Raw genomic sequence first — 19,671 nt, forward strand, 5'->3', positions numbered from 1 at the left:
AATACCCTCGGTATCTGCACGCGCGTGGGAGAATGGAAGGCGCGGGGCCAAGATTCTGCTGTGCCGTGGATTAAGGGTCCCACGCTTGCAGGACCAGCTGATCAAACCGAAGCCCTACTGGGTCTGAATCCTTCCATGCTGAAGGGCTGTGAGTACACAGACCTGCACAATCGGAGCATCCACACGCGCGAGTGAGGTCAGAACAGCCCTCGGTGTCTGCTTAGGTGTCCAGGTGCCTCCACTGCCCCCGCCCCCCTCCACGGATCTTGAGATCCACGGATCTGGTCTGAGACCAGGCCAGGGGATCTGCTTTCTGTGACACCCTCGGGAGATACAAATGCAGGCCACGCTTTGAGACACACCATCTTTAAACCTTCACGGGGCTACTTAACAGCCTCTCATTCAGTAAATTCTCAAAAAAAAAAAAAAAAAACCAAAAAAACCGAAACCAAAACCAAAACAAAACCCCAAACCACCTGAATGAATTTGCCTTCACAATTTTCAATCCATTTATCCACAGGGAGCCCGTTCCAGCTGCTGATCTTCTGGCTTCTTCTATCTCATTAGGAAAAGCTTCAGGCAGGCTAACCTGATCTCAACCAAGATGTTGGGGGGGGGGGGGGGTGGTGATGAATTTAAAAAGAGAAAAATGATTCAGCAGCCACATGGGCTGTGAGAAGCAAGGACCATTTCGTCCTCCAGAGGATTTCATTTCCAGCTGATGAAGCATCAGCACCGCCAGTCCAGTCGTGGGTGTCAGAACACGGAGTTATCAACTACACCCAGGTTAGAGAGTGAGAACAGCAAGAGGCGCCACAGGCCCAGCTCCCTCCGGCCGCTCCCAACATCTCCTTGGAAGGGAGAGGCGGTTCACACAAGGTGACAGGGATGGCCGTGGAGCCGCTTGGCACAGGCCAGCCTCCACTTAACGAGCGCTCAGGATCACACTCAGCATGGAGAAATTCACCCTGACCCTGGACACTTGCCCCCTGGCACCCACTCACTTACATTTTTACTCAATTACTATTTCTAAGAACAGAGACAAAAAAAAAAAAAAATGCAGAGCCCCACTGCTCAGCGGTCTTCTATGGAAGGTCTGAAAGGGGTCCGCGGGCTCTTCCCACAGGCCTGAGGCCGGGGGTGGGGTGACAGAGCCTCCCACTGTACGGGAATCGACATGGGGCTGGTGCCCTATCTCTCCTTTCCACACCCTCGGAGACACTCCTGATCTTCCCAGACTCGCTGAAGAGCAGGGTGGGTTTCCAGTGTTTTTTTTTTTTTTTTTTTTTCACCAAAGAAAGAAGGAAGCTTGTAGCAATTAAATGACCGAAAATAACCCCAAGTGAGGAGTGTCTGAGAGGAAAAACCACACAAGGAAGCAGAGTGGGGCTCTCAACTCGTTTACTAGGGGAAGAAAAGCGGACAAGGAAACGAACCCCAAGTAGTCACCGAGAAAGTGAGAAAAATGAAGGGGGCGAGATTTCAAAGGGGACGCAAAAAGGAGGCAGGAAAGTGTGGGAGCTCCGTGGCCTGGTGGAGGGCGTGGAGGCCAGACCTGAATTCAGATTCTGGCTTTGCCTGTGCTGTGCCCGAGGACAGGGTCTTTCCCTGTCCAAGCCACGGTCTCCTGACACGTGGGGATCGTCATCCAGGCCGTGCCCAACCCACCGACACGGGGAAGGGGTCAGGATGATGCCTCTTAAATGCCAGGGACACAGGAGGGAGTCAACAAATGTTTTCCTCCTCTCATTCCATCCTCCCTTTCCTTTTCCAAAAAGCTAGTGGGACAAACACCAGACAATGAACTCTTCTTGGTTTGGACAGTGAAATGAAATACAAATTACGGACCGAAAACAAAATATAATCTGTCTCACAAAAGGGAAATCTAAAAGCATGGATTAAACTTTTCACTCTTTTCACATGGCAGTTCTTAGCCACTTCAGTGCATGAAAATAAATGTATCGTCTCAGTAGAATCAGTTCTTTTTGAGGAAACCCGGACTAGCCCATTGGAAATAAACTACTTTAATCCTTCATTCCTTGATTCCTAAGAAGCAAGGTTGGGCATGGTACATTGCAGAGGAGGATATACCAGTGAATCAGGTATCTACCAGGGTAATAAAAACATTTCTTTTGTCCCTATCCGGGACCTCCGCCCACATTTAGCACCAATATCACCCAAACCTTCTTGGGGTCTCAAAAATGCAAGTGAACCAATGCCAGGATTGCAAATTCATTTCATTTCTTCCTGAACATGGATCAGGGGCAACTTCGGACCCCTGAGTTCTTGAATACCTCAGGATCATCTGAGTCCTATTGTGCTGTGGTCTCCCTGCTCGGCATACAGTAGGCACTCAATAAAGGCTGGCTGAATTGATTACCGTTTCGAATCAGAAAGCACTGAGACCGCTGGCTTCAGTGCCCCTCGGCCTCGCACGTGGTACTGGCTCTGAGGGGTGTGCGCTTGTGCTGAGGGTCAGGGCTGAGTGGCCAGCTCCCACGTCCAGTCGGCCAAAGGCCTGACCCATGACAATCCACTCTCAGGCAACCCACAAATGACACCATGAAGGTCACAGATAATGGCAACTTTCCCCTAGGCTTCCCTATGAAGAAGAAAAGCTCCTTCTTCCCCTTCAGTCGAGTACAAGAAACATTAATTGAGCAACTACTGTATGCCGGGCAGAAGAACATAGATGCAAAAAAGATAACAAACAAATGACACTTGATGTTTTGGCCATGCTGTTCAACCCCTCAGAAAGCATCCTCCATGGGTCGGGGGGGTGGTGTCGCAGACCCGTCTTTCGGATCACTATGCCACCCCCCGGGACACACACGTCATATACCCACAATCCGTTCTTTCACATACAACAATTAAGTCATCAGTTACTGCAAAGCTGTTCACAACTTTTTCTCAGGTAAACTGTGACTGACACTTTGGGGCGCCTTTGTGACTATTCAGCAACAAGGCTGCACGTCAGAATTCTATCTTGCCTCTGACAAGTTCCCCACAGGAGACACACACGAAAGATGGACTGGATGTCACTACATCAAATGAGGTATAAAGCAGACAAGTATACTCACCAAGGTACCCACAGAGCACCTGGGAATGTCTGGAACACAAGCTGCCCACTGAGCCAGAGGGTGTTGTAACAACTGGGCAGACAGCTAGGAGTTTTAAAAAGCACAGTCATTAGCTATTTTACTGAGGAGACGCCTCGCACAGAGCTATACAAAGATTCAAAGTCCAAGGGGCCTCTCTGAACATACTTATTCCCCCACATACATAAGGTCCCTGCTACTCAGGGACCAAGGAGTTACGAGGGATTCTGGATTCTGGTCCCAGATCTGTTGATCTCTTAACCACCAGCCATGCTCCTGAATTCCGTTTTCCCTTTAACACTTAGCTCTAGCGTCAAAATGACAATGCACAATTTATATACGGAAATGGTAAAATAAATACCGTGACTTACATTAAAGATGAACAGGAAGGGCCTTGACCTCCTTTGACAAAAGACAGCCTACCTATTGTGAATGAAACTGAATGTTTCATTTGGTTGGCCTAGATTTCAGTTTTCTTAAAACCCCCATCGTCATTTCTTTTTTTTTTTTTTTTTAATTTTTTTTTCAACGTTTTTTTTTTTTTATTTATTTTGGGACAGAGAGAGACAGAGCATGAACGGGGGAGGGGCAGAGAGAGAGGGAGACACAGAATCGGAAACAGGCTCCAGGCTCCGAACCATCAGCCCAGAGCCTGACGCGGGGCTCGAACTCATGGACCGCGAGATCGTGACCTGGCTGAAGTCGGACGCTTAACCGACTGCGCCACCCAGGCGCCCCCCCATCGTCATTTCTAACCCGCGTGTGGAAACTCTTCGAATAAGTCAAAAATGCGAGTGGATCTTGGTTCGGGGCTGCTGAGCTACAGTTTAGAAATCTAGGGCTGCGTGGGATGGATTAAACGCATCTGCCATGACAGTTATCCCGTCATGAAATTTTGAACTTTTCTTTCTCTAAAGTAACAGCAACTACATCTCGTATATCGCCCACCATATTTTTATAAAAGAAAATGCACCGAAAAATACCTCTAATTGAAGAGAAAACACTCTTGAGTGTTCTGTCTGGGGTGGAGTGAGTGACAAATGGATTTTTGCATAAGAACATGTAGACTGAGGGGCGCCTGGGTGGCTCAGTCGGTTAAGCGTCCGACTTCAGGTCAGGTGGTGATCTTGCAGTTTGTGGGTTCAAGCCCCGCGTCAGGCTCTGTGCTAACAGCTCAGAGCCTGGAGCCTGCTTTGGATTCTGTGTCTCCCTCTCTGTGTGCTCCTCCCCAGTTTTGGCTCTGTCTCTGTCTCTGTCTCTCTCTCTCAAAAATAAATAAACATTAAAAAAAACAAAATGTAGACTGAAACCTTTACCCTGTCCCTGGTTTCCTGTGAAACTCTGAACAAATCCCTGGACTTACCCAAACCTCTGTTTCTGTAAGATGAAGCATATGTAACGCTACCCCTGAGGGGTTTTAGAAGATCACAATGACACTGGCAAATTGAAGGTGATCGAGGGACGTAATACTATGAGTTATCTCATCTGATAGACGAATCCCCGACCGGCTTCCAGACCTGGTGTGAACCTACTTCTTCCCGAGCTCCCCACCCAGATGTAAAATTCATGTACCTTCTGTTCACCTAGGGTACGTCCTCCAAAAGCGGTTATCACTGCCACTCTTCAGACCTGACTTGCAAACTTCTTTTGACCAAAGACAAAAGCCTTGTGGGTGGATGCTTCTCTCTCTCTCTCTCTCTCTCTCTCTCTCTTTTTTTTTTTTTTTTTTTTTGCCAGATTTGTGCCTATTTTATCTCTCACTTTGAAAATGGATAAGGAAGCCTTTTTTTTTTTTCTTCCATACCCTGTAACTTACCGTCTCCAATGTTCCGCCCACTACCAAGACCCCAAGGCCATGCTTTCACATTTCTGTGGGTTACACTTTCCGGTCAGAGCCCTGTTTCGTGGAGACTCTGGGACTCCGGATGGCCCGGATGGCATGGAAGACGAAGGCCAACACCCAGGTTTCTGCAATATGCCACTATCATCTTGCCACCATATGCCGCTACCAGCCGGCATCTGCTCACACGTGTTCTCCCCAATGAGCAACCATGTTGTTTATTTTCAGAGCCTCTACACAGCCTTAACAGGGAGAAAATTCCCTCGAATAACCCGTCAGCCAAGACAGGAAGCTACACTGGGTATAAACTGTTTGTCGCAAGATTAGCAAGTCAAACAAAATCCTCATTCATATCTGACCTCTAACAAGAGATGCTGAAAGTTATCTCAAATAAAAATCTCCAAGACTATAGCCAGAGAAAAGCAGAATATGCAGAGGAAGTCGCTTGGCTAGCAACACTTTTTCTTCCAACTATGGCCCTGTGCATTTCTTGGGGGGATTTAACTCCTTTTCCTGGGAAACAGCACCTTCTTCAGGCCAGTGGATGTCGTGGTGCCGGAAGAGGGACAGTTCTAGTAACAGAATCCCGATCTCTGAAATGCCCCAGGTCACCCAGGTCAGAGGAAGTCTGGGTGGGACCAAGGCAAGGTAACTACCGTCATTTGCAATTTCCAGCAAGTAGTCTTCAAGTATGCACCTTTGGTTTACTTTTACTCTGTTATAAAGCTGCTGTATTAAATCCTTTCTTTCCTTATTTTCTTGCTTTGTTTTGTTTGTTTGCTTTTGAGCAAGGCCAAAAGACAGGGCGCTCTGGTGCTGATCCATTGTGCAGAAGTAAAGACCGGAAATCGGATGGAGACAGAAGTGATGCTAATAGTGATTATTTAGGTTAAAGAAAGCAATTCTTCGTTTTTAAAAAAATCAGTCTCAACAATCCATATGACTAAAGTGGCACGGTGGTAGGAATATGCTTTTTTAGATCAATGAGTCTTTGGATATGTATGAAATGCTGTATAAAGTGTGAACACCTATGAAATTCCAAGACATGAATTAGTTTTAGAGAAACAGTCCTTTTTAGAAGTATTTGGGCACTCACTGACTGATAATGGAGGACTATCACTCGTGTTACGTCGGAAGATAGAAATGGTCCTGAATTAAAATTTTGCATGGGTAGTTTGCAAAATGCCTAAAAGATGACGATATTAACTGTAAAAGTTGTAAGGTTCATTTTGCCTGTGATGACACAGCTAAGGAATAAAGCTAAGGAACAAAACAAAAACAGAGTGTTTCCGGGGCGTCTTCTGGAGCTCCTGCCTAAGAATCACCTGGCTTTCTTGTCAAAGGGCAGGTTTCTGGAGCCCACCTTAAAACTACTGAATCCCGGGGCACCCTGGGTGCCTCAGTCGGTTAAGCATCTGACTTCAGCTCAGGTCATGATCTCACAGTTCCTGAGTTGGAGGCCCGTGTCGGGCTCTGCGCTGACAGCTCGGAGCCTGGAGCCTGCTTCAGATTCTGTGTCTCCCTCTCTCTCTGCCCCTCCCTTGCTCCCGCTCTGTCTCTCTCTGTCTCTGAAAAATAAATCAACATTTAATTTTTTTTAAATAAATAAAACTACTGAATCCCAGTGTGGATGGAGGGTAGGAGACAAAAGTTTGAGAAACCCCATTTATAACAAGCACTACTATTGACATAGGGAATTCTTTTGCATGGTAAAATTTGAGAAACTTTAGTATAGGTATTTGTGACTTATAGTTCAAAAAGGACTTTTACAAAATCTCACTTGACCTTGAGGCAATCCAACCAGGTGGATCAGGGAAAAATCAGCCTCTCATAAAGTCTACTTTTCTGGGTAAGTAGTGTTTTTTTGTAGTGTGAAAGTGTCTACGAAAGAGAAAGCATTTCTGGCTGCAAGATAGCTTAACCATAATTAAATGCCATTACAAATGCTCCAGTAAACTTGGTGTGGAATTAGTCCCCACCTCAATCCCTCCAAACCTGCCCCACAAACATCCTTCTCATGACTGCAGCAGTTTCGTACGTGGGTACTATCATTTCTTCCCAACACTTACTACAGTGAGTCTCTACTTCGCGAATTCCCAGCAAATGTTACTGAGAGAGGGCAGACTGCTGATCCCAAATGTATAATGACTCGGGGTCAGCTGGGCTCGAGACCCTCTTTCTAGAATCTGGATACTAGTGCCAAAGAATTAATGAAATTAGACATGACTCTCTACACATAGTTTCATTGTTGACGGTGACATTTTGTGACAGTGGAATTCTCCCAAAATATGTCTCTCTCCAAGACAAATTAGCACCAGTCGCCTTACTCTATGGGGGAGAGAAGCACAAGTTTAGGGAGTAGGCAAAACAGTGGCGGTTCAGGGTTTAGTTCATACAACTGACCAGTAACTTCCATTAACCAGTGACTTCCATTAACTTCCATTAACATACTTCACTTTCATTAACATACTTAACTAGGGCTTTATACTCAGAGGGGTACAAATGAGTGACTAAATTATTATTCAAATCAACATGACTTTTTAACAGACTATTTATTTATGAGAGAGAGAGAGAGAGAGAGAGAGAGAGAGCGTGTGTGAGCAGGGGAGAGACAGAGAAAGGGGGACAGAGGATCCAAAGTGGGCTCTATGCCAACAGCAGTGAGCCTGATGTGGGGCTCGAATTCACCAACTGCGAGATCATGACCCGAGCCAAAGCTGGATGCTCAACCAAGTGAGACACTCAGGTGCCCCAAAAGACATATCTACAGGTGAGCACGGATCCTTCCGAGCTTGAGGAGGCGGCCAGAACTCAGCTCTGGTTCTTGTCCAGCTACTTCCAGTTAAAGCTAGGAATTCTGGCTCACTCCCATCTCTGTTTCTTCCCCACTAACATCCAGAGCCCCAAATGCCAAGGTATGAGCTTGGATGTGGGAACACTTCCCCTCAGAAAGCCCAAACAGACCTCTGAGGGGGCAGCTCTTTTTACCAAATCGCCTAACTTCTGGGAAAAAAAAAAAAAAAAAAAAAAAAAGTCCTCAGTCTGTGATTTTTTTTTTTTTTTTTTTTTTTGTCCTTCTAAAGTAGACTCTGAGTATGTCATCCACTCTTTTGGGTGCTTTCTCAGCCAGGCACTTACTTCTAAGCCTTTATCATAAAGCAGGGAGCAACGACTTCAGTGGTATTGTCATTAAGACGTCAAAGCAGAAGTGAAAATGAGATTCAGCCAATGGATGGAAAAATAAATGACCAAATAAGAACCAAAGTCCCAAGGGGAACCACTGTTCCACTGCCGAATCTGGTCTAGAGAGAATAATCTCTGATCGATCTGGTCTAAAAACAGCACTGAATTGCCAATACTGAAATGAGTCCAAGACTCAAAAAATAAATTATATTTTCCCGAAAATTCCCATTGACGTTTTGAAAACCATACATGTTTTAGTGCGCTTAAAAGACACCAAAAAGTGCTTCCATCTAGATTTGCAAAGGCCGCTGGACTTGTGGTCTTTCTCAGAACCAAACTCTGCATTCCTATTCCCAAGATGAAGTAACAAATAAGGATCCTTACAACAGCCTAAAGTTATGAATGAGTAGTTATTTGTGAACCGGCTCGTCAAGACAGATGTGGTATTTGTCAGCGTGGTGTGGGTCAGATAGGGAAAGCCAAATGAGCAGAGCCAAGGTCTAAGTCGCAAACATTTTTCTTTTTCTTGCAGGAGACTGGAAAGATGCTGCAGGATTTCCTGAAACAAACAACATCTCCCAAAAAAGCCGTCGCATGCTGAAATAGACATTGTCAGCAAGCCAGTGTCTCTGCTTCAGGAAGAGCCCGCTTCCCCGGTCCCAGCATGCAGGCAGCAAGGAGGGCCTGACCGAGAGCGGTGCTCTCGCTGAGGAACGCGTGGAACGTGCCAGCAAGGGCAGACAGCTGCGGGGGGAGCTCGGAAATGCATCTGAACTATTTTCAGAAGGTTTGAGCTTCACAACCTCCAGAAAGCATTTTCCGTTTGCCTCCAATTGCTCAGTCCCCGCGGTGAAAGGGGTATCGAAGCCCCACGCTTCCAACTTGTCGGGTGATAACATATCCAAGGGCTCATGCGAGAGAACGAAGGGATCGTCCTGGTCCACAAATGATGGCTTTCTCGGCTGTTGAGAAATCCAGCAGAGGCTACATCCGGTAAACGCAACTCCGCCTGGACGGCAATGTTTTTCTCACACCAATGAAATGGCTTCAGTCGGCTGCCCCAGGAAAGCAGGAGGCTCCCTCGCACGGAGAACATCTTGCACTGGGAACAGCCGCCCAGGGCCTGGTGAGGCCTCTCCTCTCGGCTATCACCTCCCAAGTTTTCATTTCCTCCTCAGACCCTTTGTGGTGACCCTGGGCCACCCTCCCTCCTTCCTGCCATCCATCTTCCTCGTGGAGACTTCTACTCCCTGATGTCATTTGTCGCTAAGGCCTTTTTAAAAATGAATCACCTGACAGCTAAGAAACTGTTGCGGCCAGTGCTTGGTTATGGAGGTGAAATGAGGTCCACCACAGCTTAACTTTGGCTGCCTGACCCGGCTCAGCCTTGAGTGCAAACGGCCTGGATTCCATCTCAGCAGACTCTCGCTTGGCGGGAGAGGGGGCGGGGCAGGGGCAGCAAACCTGTGAAGAAGGACTGAACCAGGCCCAGAAGCACCTTACACAGAAGCACCCTCTTAGTATCAGCCTCTTAGGAACGACATCCGCTCCCTGCGTCACTGCATTTCAAACTTTCTGGCCGAGAAAGATAAAGGGGTGAATGCTACGTGAGCCATATGCATAGTCAAGAGAGATCGGTTAAAATACTTGGGACATGTTTTCCCTAAACATGTATACACCCCTTGAAACAGTTGGTAACATCTTGAGATGTCAAAAAAAAAAAAAAATCAAAACTGGAAATTAACGTGCTGAACTTGCGCCACAAGATGCCCTTGAGATTCAATGCAAAGCAAGCCTAGTAGGTGCCGGAAACGGCTGCACTCGATACTTTTTTACCCACGTCTTCATCAGTCCTTTCTGACGCTAGGGAACGGGTGTTATTGTCTTCATCTTTACTTTTTTTTTTAAGTTTATTTATTTATTTATTTATTTATTTATTTTTTTTTAAAGTTTATTTATTTATTTTGAGAGAGAGAGAGAAGAGGGAGAGGGGCAGAGGAGAGAGAGAGAGAGAGAGAGAGAGAGAGAGAATCCCAAGCAGGTTCCGTGCTGTCAGCACAGAGCTGAATGCGGGGCTCGAACCCACAAACTGCAAGATCATGACCTGAGCCAAGGGTCGGACGTTTAACTGCCTGAGTCACCCCGGTGTCTCTTTCTTTATCTTTAGAAGAGAAGAAACTGAGGTCAGGTTAAATAAGGGGCCACAAAGCCACGAATGGCACAGTCAAGATCGGAATTCAGCAGGAAGCAAGTTAAACGTCCCTCAGGCAGTTTGGACAACAGGCGCCGAACCAGCGAAGCTGCTAACTAGCTAACTAAAACAAGACCACGTTCTAACAACTGCCATCGGCCTTGTGTTTGATGCTATCCCCGTGCTCATTACCACACCAACCTGCCTCCCCCAAAACACTAATTCTCTGAAAGAGACAGGATGAATCCTCCTTCCATCAAACCTATCAAAACGTTGGTGAAGAAATGGCTGCAGCTCCAGGCCAAAACCAGGGACTTGATAAATCAGCATTTTTGCATCAACCAAATATAAAGATAAACGTTGAATGTGTTAAAGGCAGGGAAGAGGACCATGGGAAAAGGACCATGGCCTCAGTGGTATAATGCCTTCTGTAGGGAAAGAATTCAGAGCTTAACAACATGATTCATGGTAGGAGAGGAGAGATACCACTCTTCTGCGGGTGTGCTACATCGTTTTGCAAGAGGGCCAGGAAAGTCAGGCTCTCCATTTCCTGGTCTCTTATTTTAGGATCTCGATTATCTGTGGTAACTAGGAGCCTTACTTTAATAAGTCACATCCCTGATAGAAATAGTTACGTCCAGGTCCTCATATGTCCCAGGGAAAATACTAGTACGGACTTTATAGGGTTACTGGTGAGGATCCAATGAGGCCTTGCATGTAAAATATTTAAGACTGTGCTTGACACATCGTCAGCGCCCAGCGAAGGTTGGCTGCCATCATTATCATTCTCACCATGATGCTCTTTATTATCTGTAAAACCGGAAACAGGAAATGTATGGGTACGAGAAGCCCAGTGTTGCCGTTCCCACAGCGATAGGATCCATGGGGCACATTCTCTCTGATAACGAAGGGGAGTCGATTTCATCTCTACATCTCCTGGTCCTGATGCTTGGGAACCATAAATCCTTCGTCTGGTAGGTCGATCTTATTCTCTAAAGGGAAATGCTCATTCGTTTATGAGGCAGGTATTGAGCAAATACGACGCGCTAGTTTCTGTGAGAGTCAGCTCCCGTTCTGAGGCAATTTACAAACCGGTGAAGAAGCCAGCTGGAATTTGGCTAGATTTTCCCGACGGCAAAAGAGAAGAGGCCGCTTGCCGTAGAGATGAGTTATCCGTCTTGCGAGGCTGCACAGGATGAACTAATTCACAAATCAAAGGCTTTGACATCTGCCTAAAGCTCAAAGGCTGTTGAAAGGTGTTAAAAGATGGATCTCCAAGCAGAAGACACAGCACAGACAAAGGCCCGGAGGCACAAAAATAAATGGCCCACTTGGGTAAAGGCAAACAGGCTGCTGTGGCCAGAGTGTAGTTTTCATGCAGGGATTTAGCAAGACGTGGGGCTGAGCAAGGAGGGGCCAGACCCTGAGAGGTCTTGGATTTTATCTAAGAAATCTGAAATCTTACCTAAGAAGCCTAAATTCTCAAGGGCTTCCTATACGAAGACAGACAGCACTAGACCCAGTGGATTACCAGCCCTTCCCGCCTTTGTTCCCCAGTCTCTTACGCCACAAAGGTCACCTAAAGCCCGATCCAAGTAAGCAAGGGAAATGGATCCATTGAGTGGAAGTAATACAAAGACAAGAATGAAGTGAAGGTACCAGTGATATTCCAGGCTGGCGGGAGTAGTTCCCGGAGCCCTGCTTTTAATCCCACTTTAATATCTCTAAAATCCCTCTTTTTTTTTTTTTAATTTTTTTTTTCAACGTTTATTTATTTTTTTGGGACAGAGAGAGACAGAGCATGAACGGGGGAGGGGCAGAGAGAGAGGGAGACACAGAATCGGAAACAGGCTCCAGGCTCCGAGCCATCAGCCCAGAGCCTGACGCGGGGCTCGAACTCACAGACCGCGAGATCGTGACCTGGCTGAAGTCGGACGCTTAACCGACTGCGCCACCCAGGCGCCCCAAAAATCCCTCTTTTTAATGTGTCTTACAATTAGCGGCATGGTAGAATTAATGGTCAGTGATATTGCTTTCTTGGTGCCACACAAACTAATGGCGCTTCTGAAAATCAATGATGTTTGAGATTCAATGAACCAATAGCTGCAAAGAAGACCTACTGCGTGCTGCACGCAGAGCTAGGCGCTTCTTTCCGCAGGCCATCCTCCACCCGACAACCCTAGGACACAGGTATATTCTCCATCTTTAGAAGGGAAGAAAGCGAGGCCTGGTAAAGTGAAGGTAACGGCCATGCACGCAGATATTCCAGAATAGCTGAAGAAGAAGGTAATGCAGAGACTGTGGGGAAGAGGTCAAAGGGCAGTTTTACGCAGAGCCAAGGCCACCAAGCCGGCCCCAGGGCGCAAGGTGGTCACAGGGCAGTGCAGTTCAACACCCACTTCCGGATTTCCGACGTTAGGAAAGAAACAAATGACTACCCACCCCGCGGTGGTTGCAGCAGGATGCGAATTTCTCCTAAACAAGTGAAGAGGCCGGCTTTGAGTCTAGCAAACCCATCCAAGAATCTTTAGCGAGCTATTTAATTTAAAATACCTGGAGAACGCTGAATCCCTAGGTTTAAAACGATCTTTGTTTAAAGAATATTAAAAAACAAAAGCGCACCATATGGTTTCAAAATGACAATGGAAACATTTGTTTATCTGGGCCAAAAGCACATTTCATCAAGCTGTTCCGAATCTGCAAAGTGGAATACACCCTGCAGGAGAAAGGCTGCCTGCGTAGAGCGAGCACATCTGGCAAATCCAGATCCTCTCTCCAGGATCCGTCAGGACCGGAAATGCTACATCAAGACAGCTGAAAGGGCTGTTTTCAGAACTCCTTCTCGCAGCCTCTCTGCCCTGAGGCTGCTCACCTTACAGCAGAAAGCGGGGAGGGGGGTGGGAGCGGCGGCAGGGGGCGGGGGGCGGGGGGCGGGGTCGGACCGAGAGCCACCCGGTGGTCGCCAGCACGCCCGCCCGGGGCCCGGCTCCTCCACTCCGTCTCCCTAACCTTCTAAAAATGCAGCCCGAAGTGTGTTGTAATCTCTGGGCGAAGGCCTAACAGTCAGTGACCTCCTCGGTGCTAACCCAGATTTGATGTGGGATCAGCAGTGAGTCATTAGCCCTTTTTTTTTTTTTTCGCGTCTCAGTTTCCTCTAGGAAAAATGATCTGTCATTCTTTCATATCTTTATATGAAAGATGCTCGGACTAGGTTACATCAGCGTCTTCTCGCCAGGGAAAAGTCAGAATTTAGAAAGTGCAGCTCCGTGAGTAGACCCCAGGGGTCGCTGTGGAGACACAGAGGGCTCCAGGTCCCTCTGCCGGGTCAAGAGGTCCCCACCTGCCCCTCTAGCTTCGCAAAGCCCAGCCTCCACGGGATGGGGACGCCTCAGGAGAAGCTTGCAGCGAGCTTGGTCTCACCTGGCAACAAAAGCGGCCCAACTCCTCCGGTTATAAACAGCATCTTTCTCCCAGTCTTTGAAAAGCAAAAGGAGGAAAGGAGAGGAAATCCTGAAAGAATGTGACCTAAGTTCAATGGAACCACAGTCAGGCACTAGAGTTAGGACAAGCAATGATACAATTAAAAATGCAGAAATTAAAGCCTGGTCCATTGGGTGTTAATAACTCAATCATGGTACAAGTCAAGGGGTCAAATCCGCTTGTCTTTGATCTTGCTCTCTTTCTTTCTCATACCTCCGGACACACAGAATCTTAAAAAATAAAACCCCTGAATATAAAACAAAAATACTACTCTGTTCCAGCAATTGCTAACATTTGCCTTCATTGGGCAGCTGGCCAAGAGTCCAGCAATCCGTATACAGAAAGACATGTCCATGAATAGAATCTTAAGTTGAAGTCACCCAAACCATAGTGCTATTGGTATTCATTCTACATTCCATGATTTCACTTGGAAAATTACAGGGGAAATAGAAAAGGAGGTTGTTTGCTATTGAATGCTTAACTCTCACGTGCCACAATTACAAAGGAAACCTCATGGTGATGTCTCGGGCTGTAGCTTTCAGTTTATCTAGCTCAATTGGATAGAATGAACCAACACAATTATTTACTTTCTTCCGGTGCCTAGGGTGGAGGGTCTACTCTTCATTAACACGAACTGCTGATTTTCCTTGCAAGGAAAATCCAAGACAGCTCCTCACTTCTTCTTGCTCTGTTCTAACATCATATTGCTGCTGCCCGAAGTCACTGATGGGTGGGGCAGCATCATTATTTAGGCTAAATGAATGGGGAGTTTTGATGTCTTCAACTTAGGTGCTCGGAGAGCATAATAAGAATGTACATATCACACCACACTGGTCCAGTACATACTCCCACTTAATTAAGATAACTTTCCGATTATCTTTCTATTCGATGCTCTCAGGTTAATGTCCTTTTGGACACTCAGTTATTTTATGGTTAGGATATTACTTTTAAAATGGCACTCCTAGCAGAACTGAATAAGCCAAAATCAATACCAGGCTTACTAGGGCTTCTCAACATGCACATTATTGACATTTGGGGCTGGACGAGTGTCTGATGTACGTGGTGGTGGGAGTGGAGGGGGGGAATCTGTCCTGTACATTTTAGGGGGGTCAGCAACAGAACCCGGCCTCTACCCAGTCAATGCCAGTAGCACCCCTTCCCTACCAAGTCATGACAACCGAAACTGTTTGCAGACATTGCCACAGGTTCCCGGGAAGGGAGGGGGAGGGCGGAATCACCACCTGTTAGGATCCCAACACTGCCCGATCTGTGATGATGGAAAAAGTAAGAGGAAAGATAGAAAGTGAAACTTTCTCTTTCTTCTCTTGATTGTCCAAGCCTCTACCGATTCCAACTGTCAATCATTTGGATTCTTACCCTAGTTGACGGAATCACTCTCAAAATTTCTAAAGCTGTGTGCAGTGTCTTTCAAATCAATGTGCCTTGAACATCAAGTGCATTGTCAAAAGGACTAGACGGCTACTAATTCCCACTGGGTAAACTATCGGTAAACCTTAGCATAACTCCACTTTGAGCCTTAAACCAACAGCATGTGAAAAGATCAATATGAATAAATTCAAACCTAATCAGACCCCTTCTTTAAATGTTGACACAGTATTATTTATATCCCATAAATACCTTCTTGACTAAAATTCATCCTAGGAGATTGGCACCTGGCCAGTTCTATTCATATTTACTATATTTATACAGTATGCTGGGCCAAGGATAATATTTAAAACAAAATATGCCTGAGGGCATATACAATATCTCTTATATTTTTACTTTTAAATCTCCACATTGCTAAAAATATTTAGTCTGAACTGTATAAAATGTCCCACAAAGGGCTATCAGCAATCTGTAATGATATATAGCTCATTGAGTATAATTAGAGCATATTTGTAATATTTGAGCTGAAGTCACTCCCTGAACACTAATAAGTTGGTGGTAAAAAGTGAACCAGTGATCTTTCCCATGCCTTCATCTCTGGGGCTTATGACCCTTGCCGGATTCACTGCAAGAAATGACAGGCACACTCCTCCCCACGGTTACTTCAGTGACGCCCGAGTTAAAAGCTGGGTGGAAAGTCCTAAAGAGGGAAAGCTGGTATAGAAGCCAAAGCTGTACTTTCAATTTGCTCTTTAAAAATATGGTGGAGTGATTTCTTCTTTTCTCCCTTTTTTTTGGAAGGCTTCACTATATTCCAGTATAACTAGAAAGTGCTGGAAAATCAGTTAACCTACTTTCTATAAAATTATCCGCAGCCCTTGCACAGTAGTATCGAATCTGCTCTTAATATGGTTTTCTGCTCCTAAACTTCCACAGAAGGCTGCATTCTTTGTATGAAAACTGATAGGATCTGCATATATTTTTTTATACCGGACTTATCAGAGCTTTTAATCTATTTGGTGGCCGGAGGTAGGATAGAGAAGAGAATCCACCGGTGATCTCCGGTGACATCCTCTGAAATCCCAACAATCTGAGGATGTTTCCAATTTGCTGATGATCATTACTCTGGGCTGCATCATCTCAGCAATTTGGGCCGAGATGCACCAGAAAGGGCAAGGAATCAACACCCTCTTAGGTAACTTGCTCTCTCCACACCTGTCTTAATGAGGAGCAGAGATCAGACCTCCTGTCTGTTACAAAAGCGCTGGCAATTCATCTGAACTTTCGCAGGTAAATGCGGTGCAGATTCTATATAACCTCCCTTACCTACCAGCCCAAATACCCGTAGAACGGATACACGTGCTTGAGAAAGCACACGGACTCACTCGACTTTCTGTTTGGTCTCAAGCACTGTGGGCCAATTACAGTCAACTTTCTTTCCTAATATCTCCTTGGCTCCACCCCAGGTAGAAAGCTTTACTTCCGGAGGGGAGTAAGCGGGGGTGTCTGCATTTATCACCGCGGTTGAAGAAGGCCCTCGTGACGGTACTAAAACCATCCCGCTGGCCAGGATCCCCCGCATCTGCTCCGCTCTTGAACAAGAAGTCGAGAAGGTGCAGCCAAAGAAAGGTGGCCAGGAAGACTGGGGTTAGATACACGGGCTGACGTTCTGAGACCCGCAAGTACAAGCCATGGGAAAAGTCGCAGGACTGGGACTTGTCAGACTAAAAAGAAATATTAAGAAGGAGAAGTACCACCCTGCAATTAGAGCCTCTAGGACAAAAGTACTAAGATGGCCATATTATCTATTTAGGCAAGACACAGAGACTTTGTGAAGGCGGCCAGCAAGTATATAGGGCATGGAAAGGGGAGGAGAGAAATGGGCAACCAATGAAAAGTTTATGACTGGGGATTTGGAATAGCAAATGTAGAAGCTTTTTTTCTTCTTCTTCTTCCTGGTATTTAACCCTCTCAGGTATCACTGGAGGATGATGCTTTTTTTTTCTCTTTCTTTTTTTTTTTTTTTCTTTAAGAACTTGGATACCATTCTCAGCTAACTGTCCTCTCCCCGCCCCCCCCCCCCAAAGGAACTGCACGATAAATCACTTTACTACTCCCTCTGCTACTATACGCCAGCTGCCCTCCGAGAAGCCAGTTTAAAAAAAGAAAAAATCGGCTGTCTTCTACCCTACGTGAGATTTAGGAATGCACCAAAGTTACTGCAAGGAAGCCTGTGCAAGGGCCGGGAGCCGAGGCTCTAGGAGTAGGAAAGATAAACGGTAAACCCCGTGAGGAAACCGATCTGCTCCAGCAGCGATCTTAAGACAGGTCTGAGTGGATTCTGGAAAATAACGCCAAGTAAAACGCTTTTAAGCCCCGTCAGAAGCGACGTTGTCCCTTCTACCACTCCAGGTGAACTCAAAAGGGGACGTGGTGACGAGGGCTCGCTCTGCGGGGAGTGTAAACACCCAGCTGTGGCAACAGATGCGAGAGTCGAGGGTGTCGAGTTAGTGTTCGAGGGGTCTCCAAACCGGGTTTTGTGTCGACGATGCTGACATTTTTCGGGGCGTTAGAGACAATAGGGAAGGCTTGGGGAACCCGCTGATAGGTCGGCCCGGAAAGGGGCGCCTTCCGGAGAGGCTAGCTCTGAGCCACTTTTTTTTTAACCCTTGGTGCGCCGGCCCGGCGGGCTCCGCGCCAAGCCAAGAAAACGAGCCCACCGGGACGTCGCAGCTTGACCCTGCCCTAGGGAGCGCCTCTCGTTTGACAGAGGAGGGGGGCTGACTCCTGGCTGGTGGCCGAGAAGAGACTTTCGGGGGCCAGAAGGACAGAATCGCGCCTCGTACGGGACCGAGGCGTTGGGGGAAGGGAGAAATGGAGAAAATTAAGTCGAAAGTCGCCGACTGCAAGCCTAACGTTCTCAGGCACCCGAGTGGCGAGGAGGTGGGTGGGACGGAGGACGGGGAGGCGGGGGGGAGCGCAGACGGGGACCCGGAGCGGGAAGGGCGATCCCTGGAGTCGTGGCGGCCCCGAGAGCCTCGGGCAACGCTAAGCCTCGGGGAATGGAAGCGAAAAACAGTACTTACTTTCCGAGGGGAAGAAGGGCGGCATGTCTATTTTGTAAACCTCCTTGGCGTAGTACTCCTCGTCGCTCCTCTCGCGCTCGCAGGCGGCCGCCCTCCGGCTCGCCTTCTCCTGGAGCAAGTCCCGGGTGCTGTTGTAGATGGAAATCACCTCCGGGGGGACTTCCTCGGGCTCGGGATAGTCTTCTGGGGGGCTGGTGAGCTTCAGCTTGCTCAGGATCTGCCCGCGGATCGCCTCGATCCTCTTGCGCATGAACTGGTCCATATCGAGCGTGCTGCAGGTAGACAGGCTGAGCGCGGCCGTGACCAGATGCAGGAGCAGAAAAGCGCTCAGCACACAGTAGTGCATTTTTTTTTCAAAGGTGGAAAAAGTTAAAAAAAAAAAAAAAGGTAAAAAAAAAACTAAGGAAAAAAAAAAAAGAAACCGACAACTCTCAAGTACAGATCAGGTAGATTTTTTTTTTTAATGCGAAACTTTTGCAAACAATCGAGAGTCAACGTCCAATGGAAAAAGGTATCTTGCTTGAATTCCTTTAAAAAGAAGATGCAGGTCGTTCCAAAAGTGGAAACATTAACACACGGTGGGCAGGGAGAACCCTAACTTTGGGGAGTAAGAAAAAGTTTTCTTGGAGCGACGAGTTGGGGGGGGGGGAAGAGACGAGTGGCTATTAGGCAGGAATAAATTTAAGAGGAGGAAACGGAGTTCAGTGTGTCAGTTTCGGGTGCGGAGTGGCGGATCTGAACTCGGCTCCTCCGGCCAAAAGGGAAGAGATGAAAAGGTCCCGGGGCTGGCAGCTGGCGAGCTGGCGGGAGGGGCGCCGGGAGCGCTGTGCGGGGGGCCGCCGAGGCTGGCCGGGCGGTAATTTAGGTATTTAAAGAAGGAGCGGTTCGGCCCTGCCTTCCACTGCGGCGCTGAGAGCAGGAGCAGCCGCGGCTCCCGAGCGGAGAGCGCACACGTGTGTGAGTGTGTGAGTGTGTGAGCGAGTGTGTGTGCGCGCGCGCGTGTGCGCGCGCTGGGGGCGAGCCCGGCGCGCCGCGGGGAGGCGGGTGCGCTCCGCACGGCGCTCGGGACTCGGTCGGGTCCTGCGCGGGCCGCGGCGGCGGCGGAGGCGGCGACGATCCTGCTCCCGGAGCTGCGCGCGGTGGCCGACACCCCGGCCGGCGCGCGCCGACCCGCCCGGCTACTCCACGTCGTGCCGCCGCTCGCAGACGCGTCCAGCCTCCAGCGCCCTCCTTCTCCTGCTTCTCCTCCTCCGCTCGCTCCGGACGCCAACCCGGCCACCGACGACCAGCTGCCGCCGTCGCCTGCAGCCCCGGGGACGCGCTGACTAGGGAGCGTTATTCCTTAAGGGGGCTGCGAGAGGGGTCCCTTGGACTCCCACCCTTCCCCACCCTCTCCTGGGTTCTCTC

The 19,671-nt window shown here is 47.8% G+C and overlaps 1 protein-coding gene across 2 annotated transcripts in view; it reads right to left on the reverse strand.

Annotated features, from left to right (window-relative positions):
- The window catches only part of TGFB2 (transforming growth factor beta 2), an 80,770-nt gene extending 62,160 nt beyond the window's left edge, over window positions 1–18,610 (reverse strand). Inside the window, exons 1-2 of one of the 2 annotated variants that reach the window (XM_047077225.1) lie at window positions 18,265–18,610; window positions 3,081–3,164 (exon numbers count right to left, since the gene is read on the reverse strand). In XM_047077225.1, the coding sequence (XP_046933181.1) occupies window positions 3,081–3,164; window positions 18,265–18,610 (430 nt within the window). The remainder of the gene's footprint in view (window positions 1–3,080; window positions 3,165–18,264) is intronic. The other variant, XM_047077226.1, reaches the window with a different exon arrangement.
- Between the last annotated feature and the right edge of the window lie 1,061 nt (window positions 18,611–19,671).

This window comes from Lynx rufus, unplaced genomic scaffold, assembly GCF_022079265.1.
Source record: "Lynx rufus isolate CCGP_SWC_20201006 ecotype Redwood Valley unplaced genomic scaffold, mLynRuf1.p SCAF_15, whole genome shotgun sequence".
Lineage (NCBI taxonomy): Eukaryota > Metazoa > Chordata > Mammalia > Carnivora > Felidae > Lynx > Lynx rufus.